Here is a 17,103-nt window from a genome sequence, read left to right as displayed (position 1 = left end):
TATTTTCTAAGAGCCCTATTTTCCCAGAATTGCATATTGTGTTGAACTTCTGATGACTTCCAAGTAATTTGAGGCTCTCCATGTAAATATACCACTGTTTTCCTCTGAATTGGTTTCGTAATCATGTTGTTTTGGTCTGGTTTTAAAACTTCCGAGTACTTTGTAGTGAGGGGTGGAGGTTGTATTATGGATGTGGACAGAGTGGTTTTTAAAACTTCTGAGTACTCTGGTGGAGGCAGTCCGCCGACCACCAGGGCCATTGATGGCAGTACAAAGTATAATCTTTTGCAAATTAAACACCTCTCCGTCCCCTGACATTCCACACCATAATCTTCGACTCTACCATAATATATCCTTACATTATGTATCTTCTGATCTGCAAAAATGTTATTGGCTGCACATCAGATGTTAAGATTTCTCTGCTTCTGTTTGACATCAGTCACAAAGTTGTACTTTGTCGAAATGGTTGCTTAGATCTGTCCTCCAATAGCTTCAGCTTCTTCCTTAATTTTCAAAGCTGAGGCCTCCAGAGATTTGCTCTTGCACAATTTAATCTTTTTCAGTGTTTGAATATCTGCAAAGCTAAGGGGAATCTCCTAGAGCTCGTGACACTTTTTTATAACAAGCCTTTCAAGAAGGGGAAAAGATTCCTCAGACACATCTCATCTTGAGATGTTTAAGTACTCCAATTTCAGGAACTTAAGTTTATGGAACGTGAGATCTCCAAGGCACCACTCTTCCAATTGAATAAAATTTGGAAGACCCCAATGGAAGAAATTATGCTTTCTAAACGAGTACCCCATCGTACTAACTTCTTTAAATTTGAATGCAACTGTAGCTTGGATATATTTAACTTGAATGAGTCAATGGGAAGGCAAAGTATTTGAACCTAGGTAAGACTCTCCAATTGAAAAATCTCTACACAATCTTCATCGCACCAAATATTGATCTCAAGTGCTTGAAGATTAGGACACCTCCGTAATATCATCACCACCAATTTTAATCGCAACTTGCCTTAACATCCTCAAATTTTCCAATTTAGAGAATTCTTAAAAGATCCATTTCCTGTTGGTTTTCAAATCAAAAACAGCATCATTAATCTCAAATGTTTTCATTTTCCAAAAAATTGGTGGTAACACTGGACGCCTGAATGGACACAGCACAATAAAGGTTTCTAGATGGGAAAAAGATGTGATTCGGGATGAAAATAGAATTTATTTGCAGAAACTGCCAAGTAGTGGTTGCAATGTAACTGATAACAAACGACCCACTCTATGGGAACTCAAATTCAAGACCTTAAGAAGTTTCAATTTACTAATGAGATCCATCAAGTAACCTTCAGCTACTTCTTCCAATCTTCCAGATTTGACGTTTTGCATGAAACCTTCCGCAAGCCAAAAATTTGACAATTAAGATGCTGAAATGATGTGGTCCTCTGGAAACATCTCCATGTAAAGAACGCAAGGCTTTAAATAATCGGGTAAGTTATCATAACTTAAATGCATAGTTTTTAACTTCATGCCACCAAGATTCTTCCATCTTCCTTTTTATGATATCAGCTACCAAGATTACCGCTAGGGGCAATCCTTTGCATCTTCTTGCAACTTCTAGACTCACGTCATGTAGTTCAAACTTTTTTCTGCAACAGTTCCCAACTCTCTTTTAGTGTGAGGAATGGAAGGAAATAAGGATTGGTGTGGTGCTTGACATACTCACCCGCTTTCTCAAGTCAAGTTGAAACTACTATTCTACTTATATTCTCATCATCTGGGAGAGATAATTGCAACTCATCCCATTCCATACCATCCCACATATCATCCAATGCGATGAAATATCTCTTTCCCAATAATCTTTTCTGCAACATATCAGCAAGTTTGCCAACCTCATCCACCTTGATCTTGAAACCAGTAACTTGGCTGAAAATATATCGTAATAGCTCTCTCCAGTTATATGTTTGGGAAATGATGTACCATGCTCGAACATCAAAATGAGAAACAATGACTTCATTATTATACAACAATCTCACACAAGTTGTTTTGCCTTGTTCCCCCATTCCAACAATTGGTATGACATCTAGCTCATTTGTCCCTCGAGTCAGATACAGAGAACTGCAGCTTCTATTTTATCTCTTAAAAGATACAAAATTCACAGATATCACAAGTCTAAAACAGAACATATGCAACTGAACTTCTCTTATTTATGCTCTGCTCTGTGTCGAAAATGTTTGTTTCAGTAGAACTCATTGATTATATGTTACATTCACCATGTGCGCTAAATATTACTAAGTAACCCTCACTTCAACCTATCTGGTGCTCTCAATTCTGACGTTAATTTTCAGCAACAAGAGTATAAAGTTAAATGAAGACGAATGCACGACAAATTAAAGGTGATAGGGAGGGGAGATTGTCTTTCTGAGACACCCATGAAATAGAATGTTAAGAAAATTCGTTAAAAGAAAACCAGCGTTGGCATCATCACGTAATTGTGGAATGAAAACTAGTGCAACAACTTTTGTACATAAGTCCCCACAGACAGGTCTCACTCAGAACTCTACTGTGAGTGACATCTTTCAAAATGGAGACTGGAAACTGCCTCGAAGAAAGGGGCACATCTGACTTACCAAAACATCTGTCGAACGACATCTATAAGTAAAAAAGACTAACAAACTGGGGCATTTTTATTGAAAGGGCAAACTATTACATAGTAGTACTGGAACAAAAGTAAAGTAGTAGAAGGACTCGAAGCTTAAAACATGTAAAATAAAAAAAACTAATAAACCATCAGCGACTCCCAAGCACACATACAAGTATATGTGCATTCAATTTGCACATAGAAATAGAATGAACTGCATCACCACTCTAACGTAAAATAAAATTTCTCCCCTTCCTTAAGGATCCTTGTTGCCCGCTCCTCACTTCTGAACTCAACAAGCTGCCCAATCAAATCTAATTTGTAGACTTTTACGTCTTTTAATTGACTATGCAAAGACTTGCTTCCATTAGGAGTAGAATAATTTGGGCTCTTCATATACATTAAACGGTCCATGAAAGATGAAATCGTTTTACTAGTTGACTCAAGGATGAGTCTCTTAGGATAACAACTCCATTGAAAATTAGCATCCACAAAAGTCTCAGGAATTTGATCTCCCTTATACTCTAGTGACACTAAATTTGGAACATCAAGCATATCCAACATAGAAGACTCTTTTGGAACACTAAAATAAGACAAGTGTTCAAGTGTTGGTGCTTGAATTTTAACTTGTTGGTTTCTACCTTTCCAAATGGAAATTGACTTGATATTCTGAAGATTGACCAGTTCAATCTTTTCCAACCCATCACAATAATCACATACGAAACTGACAATCAAAGGACAACTATTAAGTAGAGTCTGAAGCATCTTTTCGCCTAATGTAACATAAGACAGAGAAAGTAATCTCAAAGAATTGCAGTTTACGACACCACTAGATAACGAAGTACGCTTTAGATGACAACCCCACATAACCAATTCTCTTAAAGATTTTGTTGCCAAGATTTTGAAAATAGGCAAGCGGTATGATGAATATTTAGGAACGTTAAAGGCGAGATCTTTCACACCATTCTGAAGTGCAATATCAAACCACTTATCAATCAACGGAAAACCTTGAGAGGAAGAATCAAAGTGTGATAATTCAAACTTTTCTATAGGGATTATTCCGTCCCTATATCTCTTCATGATATTATCCACTATATCTAAATTGTTTCCGTGATAATCAACTGTGACATTTAAATTGGGATGAGTCAACCAGGCTTGCAGCCATGTTTTAGAGAGAATACTCAGTTGTGCTGCTTCTTTAAAACTAAGAAAACAGAGTATTTTGCGAATCACACACTCAGGTAATATGTCAGCTGTCTCTCTCCTTATAGTCATATAATTGTTCATACATACCTTAGGAACCTGTTCTTCTACTTCTGTTTTGCTCGAAAACTCGGTAATCAGCTCTTCGTCTCGCTTCTGCACTTTCCACTCAAGTCTTTCAGTAGATTCAAACATTCTTTCGACCAAAATTTTGTCCTCAGTTGCTTTCTCCCATTAGAATGCTGTTTTTTCTTAGAGGTTTCTATGATACATATTCTTCAATTTATACATATTAGTTTACATAATTCAAAGAGAGAGACGCAAATAATTAGTTACATCTCCGAACTATTGACCATCTTAAAAATACCCTCATACATCTCCGAACTATTGACAATCTTAAAAATACCCTCTTACTTGACTAACTGAACTTAAATACACCCCGATCTTGAAACATGAGTGAAATACACCCTTAAATTCTCGTCAAGTTTAGGGTGTTTTCAACACTTCTCTCTACTTTTAGGTGGCAAATCGGGAGTGTATAGAGGTTGTAACTAAGTTTAGTTAGTAAAGTACAAGGATGTTTTTAAGGTTGTCAATAGTTCGAGGACAGAACTAATAATTACGTCAAGTTACAACCCTTTTTCAGTGACACAGGTATATTTAAAGTCAATTTCCAGCAACTTCTCAAGTATAATCATTTTATAAATATTAAATTATAAATAAGGAAATTAGTAGTATAAGGTAACTTGGACACTACATGTAAATATTATATCAGAATTTAATTAGGATTATAACTCTGTTTACCTGTAATAGGCTTTAAATAGTTTAAACTTGAAGGTTTTATTTTAGCGTGACATATTTTTACCAAATTAAAACCTATGAAGAGAGTAGAAGGATATTATCATAACGAAAGAATGTTTGAATTCGGGGAAAGAATTGGGTGGACATTGCAGAATGTAGATGAAAAGCTGACTAGCGACTTCTGCAGCAAAATTGGAGTAAAAAAACGGGTTTTAAAGGTATGGTTGTACAATAATAAGAAGAAGAGTTATAGTAAATATCAACCAACAATATTACATATAAAATAAGTTCGGGGGTAATAGGACCTTAGTAAAGGTTAGGTGTGTCTCTGGGATTTCGGGCATAGGCTGGGGGTACTTATGCATTTTCCCGCTGAGTAATTGTAATCTGGTGTACTTTTCTTCATTACATACTAGTCATGTGGGGAATTGTCATTCTTTGAGAAAGCTTTCTCTAAATAATGTGACGGTAGATGACAACATGCTACAGGGTCTATTTGGTAATTATCCCTTGATTGACAATTTAATCATTCGCCATTGTCATGGGTGGAAATAGCTTGAGGTGCGGAATCTTCACTTAGCATTACGATAGAGAGTGATGAACAGTTAAAATCCAAGCACCAACTCTTGAACACTTGTCATATTCTTTGGAAGAATTGGATATTGCTGAATATCCGAATCTGAAATCTTTAGAGTTATCTGGCCTTTCTTATTCAAGAAGGGTTAACATTGGCAGAAGTGAATCCTTGAGGGACCTGAAGATCAATAATGTGCTCTTTTTATACCCTCAGAAAATTGAAGTAGATGCTCCAAATTTGGTATCACTTGAGTATGAAGGAGATGATATTCCGCAGCTTAAACTTGCAAAAGAATCAAGTAAATTCAACAACTTAACTCTTAATTCCCGCATATACACTTTAAATGATGAGTGGTTCTGTCGGTTGATGGAATCTCTATCAAATTCTACCTCTTGGTCTCAAGTTTCACTTCATATTTACAGTTGTGATGAGATCAATATGGGGCATTTGAAACAACACTATAGAGTTGCAACCCCAAAAGTAGACGTTTTAGATGTAATTATAGAGTCAAGAGTCGATTTCCCAACATTTGTGGATGCTTTGTTGTGGTGTTTTCATCCTAGGAGACTCAACATATCATCATCATTCAAAATGATTATATATCTCATCAATCGATTACTGTATATGAAGAATTCGAGTCATTCTACTGATTCTCATGGAAACGAGCCTCAACTGAGTCAATTAAAAGAAGTAAAAGCCTACAAATTTGATGGGAAGAATGAGAGTTGGCATCCTGTGAAGCCTGAGAGCATGAAGCTGAAAGCAAGGGACCCTAACGAAATGGAGAAATTTTATTTTTTATTAAATTGGTGATACAATTTATTCTATTGTAAATTGATTGGTCTTATTCATTTATAAAGTTCATTTGGATTTCTGATATCTGTAACTTTTGCATCTTTTTGTGGTATGGATTTTGTCCCAGTAATGACAACTTCCAACTATTCTGTGATAGACCTATGTTGCCTGTTACAGTAAAATATACTCATTTTCAGTACAAATGAATGCGCTTATTTGTTCTTTTTCAGCGTAAGGCCCCAATAAATTTGGATTCGCGTCTAGTAAGATCAATTAAAGGGAGAAGAGCCAATGCTTTGCACAGAGTGTCCCCTCCTTGTGATTGGTCTTTAAATGTTTTCCCCTGTTTTTTCACTTTGTTTGAAATTCGAAGTCAATTATTTTTTTACTGTTTCGATAGTATGAATCTTGATTATTTATGCTTAGCCAAAAAAAAGTGAGGATATATTAGCTCAAGGAATTTCACCACTTCCTCTGCATAACATGAGTAATTGCCTTCTTTTAGTGAACTAGTTTCGGGCACATGCGTTTGCCCAATGCTAAGTTGCATGAAGTTGTTGTAACGATGTATATATATATATCACATCTTCCACACAATAAAAAATACAACCATATTGAAATAGACATCCTAATTATCCATTGGGGATGTTGACCTCTATGATATTAAAGACGAAGAAACCACAAATATTGTGAAAGAAAAATAACTATATGTTAAATGGGTGTACATTTTGATTTAGTAATTTACTAATAGAATAAAAATAGACTAATAAAAAAATAGTTACAAATTACAATAATTGATTAAGAAAAATATATAGAGAACTTTCACATATATAAGAAATATTAGGCAAGATAGAACGCATACTCATATTGCAGCTATCTCAAATTTTCTTTTCGAGAAAATCAACAAAGCCTTTCTTTTGTAATGGAAGATTTATGTACTTTTTTCTTGTAAAGATGGGTCTTAACTTAAGTAAGAGAAAAATAATTAATTAAATTGGAGAATTGTAACTTAAACTTCATGTTAAAATTAAAATGAATTAAATGAAAGAAAGTGAATGAGGGGAAACAAAGTCTCAAACATCTTTACATATTTCACCAGTAGCTAGAGGCCTAATTAGTAGATGGATATGGTCAATATATTGAATTACGTTATTTAATTATTAAGTAACCCTTCAAATTCTTTAGATTTTCTATTTTCAAAGAGTGTTATACTCAATAGAAATTTATAGGATTATTTTAGTAATCCAACCTTTAACTTTGTTGCTTCCCACTTTTAATAGAACTAATAATTCTATTTTTTATTATAAAGTTTGTAAAATAAAATAGTAAATCAGGAAAAAGTACTTTAAAAGCTATACAACTTACATTTGTGGTCACCAAAGCAAGAATAATTATCAACCATGCAAAGACTTAAATCATAAAATTTGAAGTCTTATTGTGTACAATAATTTTTTGTTTGTAGTTATTTATTTATTGAATTGGAATTAACTCGGAAAAGAAAATAGTGATTTTTTAATGGTAAATAAAAGAACACCTCTAAAGAAATCAACAAAAATATTATAAAATGAAGCTAAAAGTAACAATGTGAAAGAAGAAAGTAGAAAAAAATGTAGAGAGATAAGAGATGGCAACTTTCTTTATTCTCTTCCAATTATTCAAAATCTCTTCCGGTGTGTAGAATGTAATGTCCAATGCCATCCTTTATAGTTTATAGGATATAATTGAGGGACTCAAAGGATTGTCATGAATATGTCATTAACATGGATGAAAGGTGAAAGTAACAAACATAATATTAATGAACGTCAATAAATGTGTAACATCTTCATTACTAATATAATAACACAAAAATAAAAAATTCCACTTGAACACATAGAAAAGAAATCTAAGCAGATCTTAGTTAATCTACAATAAAATTATCAATCAAATATTAAGATACAAGGAGTGAAGAGAAGTAGCTATCATCAAAACTAAGACAATATATATCATGGCACAATTTACAGATCGAAAAATCAGTGAAGCACGCAATGATATTTATAGCCAAGAAATATAGAAACTCAAAAGTCAAGTTAGAAAAAAATCATTAAAATATTATTAAATTTCTTTATAAGTGCTATGAAGAAGTGAAAGGACACTTTATATTTTATTCTTTAAAAATAGTTAAATTTCCAAAACTATTAAATCCAAATTTGTAGTTATGTTCAAAGTTGAAGCGTATGACTATATTATACAATATATATACTTACTGAATTGTAATAGATAATATACTAATACACATAGAAGAATATGAAGAAACAATTTTGAAATTGTTAAGATGCGCGTTGCATATATAAATGACTTCTAATAACTTCTTTAAATTAGTAATTGATATGTGGAGAAGCATATAATTATGGTTGATTCATTGTATTGTACTCAATATGATACTTGGCATTTATTTCAACGTATTTTTACATTTTTTGCACAAATTATTAAAGGAGTATTTTCTTTATTTCAGGATTAAAATGTTTTATTAATTATATTAGATGAATTTAATTAAATATTTTATAACATTTTCATTTAGTGTAGGAGTAAAATGGTAATTCAACTTTTCACTTTAGAGCTTTCCTCTTATAATATATATATATATATGATGATATGATGATTATCTCTGAGATACTCAAATATTAGATTGTCCTTGATGCTTGATACTTCCTTTTTTTTTGGTTTCCCATTTGAATTCTTGCATAGGAGCTCATTCGAGAGAAGCGCTCCCTACCAAAGATTTTTCCGTAAGCTCGAACCTGAGACTCCACCACATCCTTTGGTGGTATGCAGTCTCCCAACTTACTACCAGGAATAATGCCTTTTCCTAGAGAAAGTACATGCAATATACAGAACATCCAGTACCAGAAATGTATATTGCTCATCATTCTCAGGCAAAATACATAAGAAAAAACTTCAGATATACAGTACATTCCACATAAACATAGCAAGATAAATCTTCTTTAAATAAAAGATACAATACAGGGTTTTTATCCATAATGAGCTCCATAACTATATTATCATGGCTAATTTTTCAACTGCTAGGGTTCTTTTCACTCACTTCACATGCTTGGTAAACCAGTCCAACATATCCTGATGAGCTTCTTCAGCACTCTGCACAGTCTTCTTGTCTTCCACGTTGTATCGAACAGTCCATCCATGGGAAACACCAGGATAAATTTTCACAAATCTGTCCACCTATTTTGATGGATGGCAATAAAAGAAACGGAAAGGATAAATCTAAAACTCTCTTAAGAAATTCATCAAAGTAGGTATCCACTTATCTCAATACATCCACCAAATAAACAGGTGTGTACTATTTCACAGATAAGTCTTTCTGAAATAGTAAGCTTTAAACATAGGAGTGTTCGCGTACCTCAGGTTTTGATGATAAAATCTCCTCAAACTGCTTAACAAGCTCAGGAGGAGATAGCTGATCTATTTCAGCTCCCAAAATAGCTATTGGTACCTTCACCTCTGCCAAAAGATACATAATCAGCTCCATACGGGAGAGGGAAAAAATAAAGATAAAAAAGGAAATAGGAAGAATCTAAAAAAATGATGCCGTTCAATTTACTCACCATAATTCAAAAAACACTTGATAGCAAATACTACTTAAGACGAAGGAATATCGAAAGCACTAATAATTTTTCATATAAGAATGAAACTAAACTTTGAACGATAGAACAGCAATATCTGGACGGAGTACTAAACATCAAACTGAATCTCCCTGCCTCATGCAGAGAGAGCCTAACTTGACTGAACAAGTCACCAGTATTCTAGTGCCATTGAGACATCAAATGCTTTGTCCCATATGCAACACACTTGTACAAAATCCAGCAGTAATAGCTAAATCCGATCACAAATGATTCTGGTAAAAAACAATCGTACCCTTAATATCATCCACAGAGACAAATGATGGGTGCAATAGCACTGCAGATTGAATGCTGTCAGACTTGGCTAGTTCAACAACCACCTTGCCTGTTAAGAAAACAGAAGGTCAGAATCTTAGACAACTACAAGAAATTGACCCTATACATCCTAGGCAGGCAAGGGATGAATAATCCTAAAAGAGAAAGTTGAACAACATACCACCCCAGCAAAACCCTGCCGCTCCAATTGGAGATATGCCTTTTTCTTTTAAAGCTGCAATAACCTGCTTTGCATCTTCAAATCCCTTATCCTAACAGAACAAAGGAAAAAACGAATGTCACGGCGATGAACCCAATTAAATTAATGTTGCACAATGGAATTCCCAAGCATGATCAAGTTAATGGATGGAAAACTCTGATAATGATGGTGTTGTTTCCTCTTATTCTTGATGCAAATTTATGGCAATATACAAGAAGAAATCAATCAGAAGGCATACTGTTCCATGTGATTGTATCCAGACTTGTATAGGCTTCTCCTTATTTTCAGGATTGTAAGGATCCCCATAAAGAAAATCAGGAACTACCACATAGTAACCCCCAGCTGCAACTTTGTCGGCAAGCTTCCTATATAACAGCAGTTAAGTTTTGGGATCATCCCAAGATAAAATAGAAATTCATGCAGCTTAATTACTGAAAAAAATGCGAAGAACAATCATCCCAACTTCTTCCATTAAAGATACAGTCAGTGGATCAGTCAGTGGATCGCCTGAAATCTGTAATTCAGAGTCTTTTTTTCACATAGGTAAAATCTGTAATGCACACTCCTCTCTCTCTCTCTCTTCTTATTCTTCTTTGTTCTTTCTTTTCCCTGGTTCTGATGGAGTTGTGGTTGTATTTTGTATTTCTGGTGTCTAAGGTGCAAAACGTAAAGTTATCAACAGATAGAAGCACCCTAAAGCATCGACTCTTTATCTTAAAAAAAAAAATGAGTTGTGGCAGTTTAGTAGTTAGCAGTTCATTGTCTAGCGGTCCATTCAAATTAGTAGTCATAGTATTGCTTCGATAGTTTCTTTTCCTTCAAATTCTATTACTATTTGTTGTTCCTTGTACCTCATTGTATTGCAGAATTGCAGTTTCTATTCTATTACTATTTGTTGTTTTTTGTTATTATCTGATGTTTCTAGAACTTCCGTTTACTTCCGAAGGTTTATTGAAAACAGTCACTCTACCTTCAAGGTTTACCCCACTTTGTGGAACTACACTGGGAATGTACTGGGTATGTAGTGTTGTATTCTGGATTTTGATGAATTAACAAACTATGGTGCAAAGGGACCTGGTCCACAGTGGGATCAAGCAGAGGACAGGTCAATGGTGTGCAGCTGTAAAGCTGCAGTGGTTGGCGGGCACTGCAGCAGAGGCGTGGAAAGCATAGCAGTCCTTAACCAATGGCGTTGCTCCTAGGTTTTTGTCTCTCTTGTAAAGAGAACATGATCACAAGATTAAAACTAGTTTTTGCAATCAAGAATATTCAAAAGCAAAAGTCATTCTCAAGGAAGAACAACTCTCATATGCAGCGAAGGACCTGATCGAGTGTTGCATTACCTTCAGTTGTTAGTTGAGTTTAATGTTGTATGCTTTCATGTTGTAGATCTACTCCTATGATATAAAGGAGTGCAGATCATTTCATCTCTTATCATTGTAATTTGAGTTTTCGGCTAGAGTTAGCCAAGTCGTGTTTGTGCAAGTCTATATTAGCTAGAGGTAGTTGATATAGTAGGCAACGGAGTTATTGTTTTGTGTCCTGTAATAGAGGAGTTACAAGGTGTGTAGGATTAATAGTTTAATCCTTTGTAAGTACTCGAGTTTGTATTTACAAGTTGCTTGAAGATTTTGGAGCTTTGAGAAATCTTGTGTAACAGGTCGTGGTTTTTCCTTCCTTCGAGCAAGGAGGTTTCCACATAAACATCTGAGCCATTTACTTTGAGCATTTATCTTAATACTTATGTACTAGTTTTGCCAAGGGACCTGGTCCCTTGACTCGTGGTGGACTCATACAAGCCATAATGTTATTGTTAGTTGTTATAGTCGTGGTTGTATATGATACTGTTATATCCATTAAAGTAAGAAACGAAGTTGTTGACAACAGAGAAGCATCCAAGAGTATACATAAGGTGCAAACATTAGTACAGAAATATATGAAAAAAGGAATAAGGCACAAGTACCCCCCGAGTATGACCAAAATCCTCTTATAGAGGTTTACTATGTCCCCAACTTCTCTTTATTATTAAGAAAGTAGGTTGTCTACTATATTAGATTAAGATCGTAAAAACAGAAGCCCCAGAGACACACCTTAACTAAACTAAGGTCCTATTACCCCTAAACTTATTTTTTTTTGTAATTTTGTACACCTTTTGTCTTACATGGCACACTTCGTGACTCCACGCAATTGAGGCGCGTGAGAGATATTTGGATGCCACGTAAGCCAAAAAGGTGCACAAAATTACAAAAAAATGGATTCAGGGGGTAATAGGGTAATAGAACCTTAGTTTAGTTGAGGTGTGTTTTCGGTCATAGTCTAGAAGGGTACTTGTACCTTTTCCCATGAAAAAATAACAATAGTGAAGTGGAAAAGAAAAAGTAATTTTAGAAGGTACTATTAGACAATTCCAAGCTGAACTTGAGAAGCAGTGCATACCTCAGATTTGGTGCTTCATAACCTGTAAAGTATTCATAACATTAAGAGATTGTCTTCGACATAAATAATAACAATAATCCTTACACCACAATATGCTTCTTTCGGCTCAAAAGAGAGATGTCCAACATTACCAAGGGTCAAAACATCTAATTTTCAGTCTAAAATCCAACATTTGAAATGAAATTTACATGTTTAGATACTACACAGAGAATACACTAGTTCATAACATTTAGAATTGAAACATTTGTAGTAATAGAAAAATCCGCTTAACTACCAAAATAGCAAATGACACAGATAATGGGACACAAGAAGTAGTTTTGAAAAGGAAGTGCTGAGTTCTTTTCCTTCTCCCATATACATCTATTTGTCCTTGCTAATCCAAAACAGGTATTTGTTGTACTCTACAATTTTCTTCAACTTTGAGATTCTCAAACCAAACTACAGCAATGTTTTTCAAAAATAAGTTATTTTATGGTGATTGATTAAAACAACAAAAACATACTCATTGTAATCCCTAGCTTGGGAGATAGAGATTTTGTTACCGATAAACCTTACCCCTATATTGCCGGAACATATTTGCAAAAAAAAAAAAAAAACCACTTTCCATCAAACTGGAAAATGACTTATTCACTTTTGAACAAAGGCGAGCGCCTAACACCAAAGGTTACTTTACTAAGTAAGATACGACAAGAAGCCAAGGCGTAACTACGGCACAAATAATCATCTTTCTACAAAACGATAGTATATCGCTATTCCATTGAACATTTACACATTATTATCAACCTTTAACACTCACAAAGCACTACCCGATTAGTTTCCTCCACAACCCAACCAAATATTTTTCAAAAAAATGTCTTCCATGGTACCAAATTGATCAACAGATTCCTCAATTTTTCTGATAAAAAAAAGGGCAAGAAAGAGAAATAAAGTGCAAATTGAGCAGAACCCAGATGCCCAAATTCATAAAAGACAAAAGGGTTAAAAGGGTTAGTACCATAAACGTCGGAGATGAGAAGAATGGCGTGTTTGGAATTGGAAGAACCAGAGACGTAGGTTTTGAGTCCTCCAAGTTCCAAAATAGATCCATGTCCACTGCTTGAGCTCAAAGCTGGTGGATTCTCGCAGCACTGAGGCCCTGCCATTTTTTGCTATACAGTAAGAGATGGTGTCCTTTACAATCACTGATGAATTTTGGGGAAGATTTATGAGAGAATTTTAGAAAGCAATATCTTCTGTAGTATTCGATTGGCAGGTGAGTTGGGGGACTGGATAGGTTTTGAATAAGCGGTTGGCCACACTGTACTTGAGGAGTTAATATATACGGTTAAATTTATTATTTTTAAAAAGATTGTTATAACAAAATAAATTATTTATTTACGTCATATTTATATAGACCCTATAAATAAATTAATTAAAATTTAAAAAAAAAAGTTCATTAAGTAATTGAGTAGTTTTATTGATATAAAACAAAATTTAATTACTTTATTAGATAAATTTCTAAAGTTTAATCACCTTTGAAAAAATCTTCTTGAGGAAGTTTTCACTTTTTTTTTATAGAATTTTGAATCAACGGAGTAAAGATTTCAATGTTTACCAAATTTTTTGAGTTATTTTCTCAATTCTGATTGATTATCTTTTTGAGATATTAACTCCTCCGTTGACAGTTTCTATAAGTCACAAAATAAAATGGGATGATACATGAATGTGTAGCATTAGACATTTAAATTTATATAAAATTAAATAAATAGATATTTATGGCTTACATAATATATCGTATATGGCGTTTTACGTGCATTATATCATATAGAACGTATATCTTTATTTGTTCTATTTTATGATAGTTTAAATGTTAACTTCTGGTGTCCAAAGTTAGATTAGTCACATTAACAATCAAGCAACCATTTAATTTTATATAGAAGGGGTGATTATTTGATACTTCTGCTTTAGAGAAGAGGAACATTGAGGTTCTTTTTTGACATTATAATATGCTCTGTTGCCTTCAAAAGAAACAATATAATACTCACTAAAATGAAAGTTATAGTTATGGGTGTACAAGTCAAACCGTAAAGTCAAATTGAATCGAAGAATCAAATCAAATTGAAAAAAAAAAAATGATTTGTGGTTTGGTTTGGTTGGTTTTAGCTGTTGAAAAAAAAACCAACCACTCTTGGTTTGGTTTGGTATTAAAAGAAAAAAAGTCAAATCGAACCCAAACCAAACCGAGATAATATTTATATATATAATTTTATTTTATTTATAGATAAAAAATATTATTTATAATCTACTTTGTTGATATATTTTTAGTAAGTTTATAGTTTTCAATGTTTATATATTTTATTTCAAATTTGGGCTTGTAAAATTTTGTAATATATATATATATATATATATATATATATATATATATATATATATAATTTAATTTTATTTATAGATAAAAAATATTATTTATAATCTACTTTGTTAATATATTTTTAATTAGTTTATAGTTTTCAATGTTTATATATTTTATTTCAAATTTGGGCTTGTAAAATTTGTAAATATTTTATTTTGTATTAAGATCCAAAGTTACAATTATATTGTCATAGTTTTTCAAATTCGAAGTTAACAATTTACTTTGTAAATATTTTGTTTTGTATTCAGTTTGCCTCTAGCCTTTAATCTTATTAATTTAACATAATGAACGTTGATATTTCAAAAACAATATTTTGTACTCATGTGAATTTTACCGTCTTTTTGAAAATTTATATTCATTTAACATTTTTTAAGTTTAGCTTATCACACAGGTAAGTGAAAATATATTTGATCTCTTTTTCAAATACCATAAAGTCGTAAAAAACCGAAAAAACCAAAAAACCGAAAAAAATCAAAAGAATCAACTAAAACCGAAACCGAAAAAACCAACTTTATGCGGTTTGATTTGGTTTTTAGATTGGGAAAATGCATAAGTACCCCCCCCCCCTAGCCTATGCCCAAAATCCTTGAGACACACCTAGCCTTTACTAAGGACCTATTACCCCCCCTCCCCCCGAACTTATTTTATATATAATTTTCTACCCCTTTTCGGCCTACGTGGCACTATCTTGTGGGCCTAGCGCGTGTTGACAATTTTTTCAAGGATAGTGTCACGTAGGCCGAAAAGGGGTAGAAAATTAATTAAAAAATAAGTTCGGGGGGGTAATAGGACCTTAGTAAAGGTTAGGTGTGTCTCAGAGATTTTGGACATAGGCTGGGGGGTACTTATGCATTTTCCCTTTTAGATTTAATAAATTGACATAATTGATTTAGGTTTTTTTTAATGAAGAATCAAACCAAACCAACCTATGTACACCCCTAGTTATACATCTTTTTCTCTGATTTTAATAGATTTCTTATGTACTTTTTTTTTTTTTTTGATAATCGAAAATCCGTCTGTGACTGCCCTTTGGACCAATCACAACCTTCTAAACTCGGTGGATAATGGGCCCGTCCCTCTACCCTTCTCCACTTAAATACCGGGCTTCGCTTTGCATGGTTTGGGAATTGAACCTGCGTCCTAAGCCACAAATCCTCCACCTGTTGCCACTTGAGCTAGGCCTTGGGGGCGATTTCTTATGTACTTTGTGTGACATGAATTTCATAGACATGGCTCTTATTACACAGCATCCTCAAGATGTTTGTCCGACTATTTATGTTTTAGACAAAGAAACTCACTTAGTTAAAAATAATACCCAATAGAGTGTATTAGTAATGCAAGTATTAGTAATGTATGTATTAGTTATACTTGTATTAGTTATGCATAGATTATTTTTTATGCATTGTTTGGTTTGATGTATTCAAAATAGTATGCATTGTATAAAAATATTTATTTACAAAAGTATCCTTCACAATTATGGTGGAAAAGATGTAAAAGTATTTTTGAGGGGTAATTGGATCTTTAACCATATTAATGCATGTATTAAATCATTTGCATTACTAATACCTAGAAATTCATGGTATTAATAATACGCTCGTCAATACACAATAGAGTGTATAACTAATGAATTATACAGAGCATGAAAAAATGCACCAAACAAGGGATTACTAATGGGAAAAGGCATAGATTCCCCCTTGAACTTGTCTCGAAAAGTCAGTTACATGCTTAAACAATCACGGTGACCTATTGCACACCTTTAATATTCAAAAGTGAATTTATTACCACCCTGAGACGTGTAACACCACTCTCACATTATGTGGTGTATTACACTCGTTGTCACGTCAGCGCCATGTCAATATTATTATTTTTTTATTTTGTTTTCTTTATTAATAAACTTTTCTTTTATTAACTTTATTTTACTCTAATTAATCTCAAATTAATTCTTTAATAATTATATCTTCTTCATCACTAAATCCCACCCATTTTCAATTCTCATTTCATTGGAAAATCATATCCAGCCCCACCTTCACTATTGATTTTGTTCTTCACCACCATATATCGTCTTCAATTCTTCTTCTTCTTTGTCACCCAACACCAAATATCACCATCACCATTATCA

At 33.5% G+C, this 17,103-nt stretch overlaps 2 protein-coding genes and 1 pseudogene across 2 annotated transcripts; all 3 read right to left on the bottom strand.

Annotated features, from left to right (window-relative positions):
* Positions 1-1,214: 1,214 nt before the first annotated feature.
* On the bottom strand, positions 1,215-2,642 carry LOC125814817 (putative late blight resistance protein homolog R1B-17; annotated as a pseudogene).
* Positions 2,643-2,850: 208 nt separating this feature from the next.
* Positions 2,851-4,029, bottom strand: LOC125814816 (putative FBD-associated F-box protein At5g56690). The gene has a single exon (XM_049494260.1). The coding sequence runs from the start codon at positions 4,027-4,029 to the stop codon at positions 2,851-2,853; it is 1,179 nt and encodes a 392-aa protein (XP_049350217.1).
* Positions 4,030-8,925: 4,896 nt separating this feature from the next.
* On the bottom strand, positions 8,926-13,849 carry LOC125814793 (endo-1,3;1,4-beta-D-glucanase). Its single transcript, XM_049494238.1, has 7 exons — positions 13,587-13,849; positions 12,593-12,614; positions 10,395-10,521; positions 10,118-10,208; positions 9,917-10,006; positions 9,402-9,502; positions 8,926-9,223 (listed from the first exon to the last, which is right to left on the bottom strand). Exons 1-7 carry the CDS (start codon positions 13,732-13,734, stop codon positions 9,083-9,085), a joined length of 720 nt encoding a protein of 239 aa, XP_049350195.1. The 5' UTR covers positions 13,735-13,849; the 3' UTR covers positions 8,926-9,082.
* Between the last annotated feature and the right edge of the window lie 3,254 nt (positions 13,850-17,103).

This window comes from Solanum verrucosum, unplaced genomic scaffold (genome assembly GCF_900185275.1).
Source record: "Solanum verrucosum unplaced genomic scaffold, falcon-dt-bn FXZP01000351.1, whole genome shotgun sequence".
Taxonomy (NCBI): domain Eukaryota; kingdom Viridiplantae; phylum Streptophyta; class Magnoliopsida; order Solanales; family Solanaceae; genus Solanum; species Solanum verrucosum.
The sequence above is the reverse complement of the archived record's forward strand: the minus strand, read 5'-3'. Positions and strand labels throughout refer to the sequence as shown.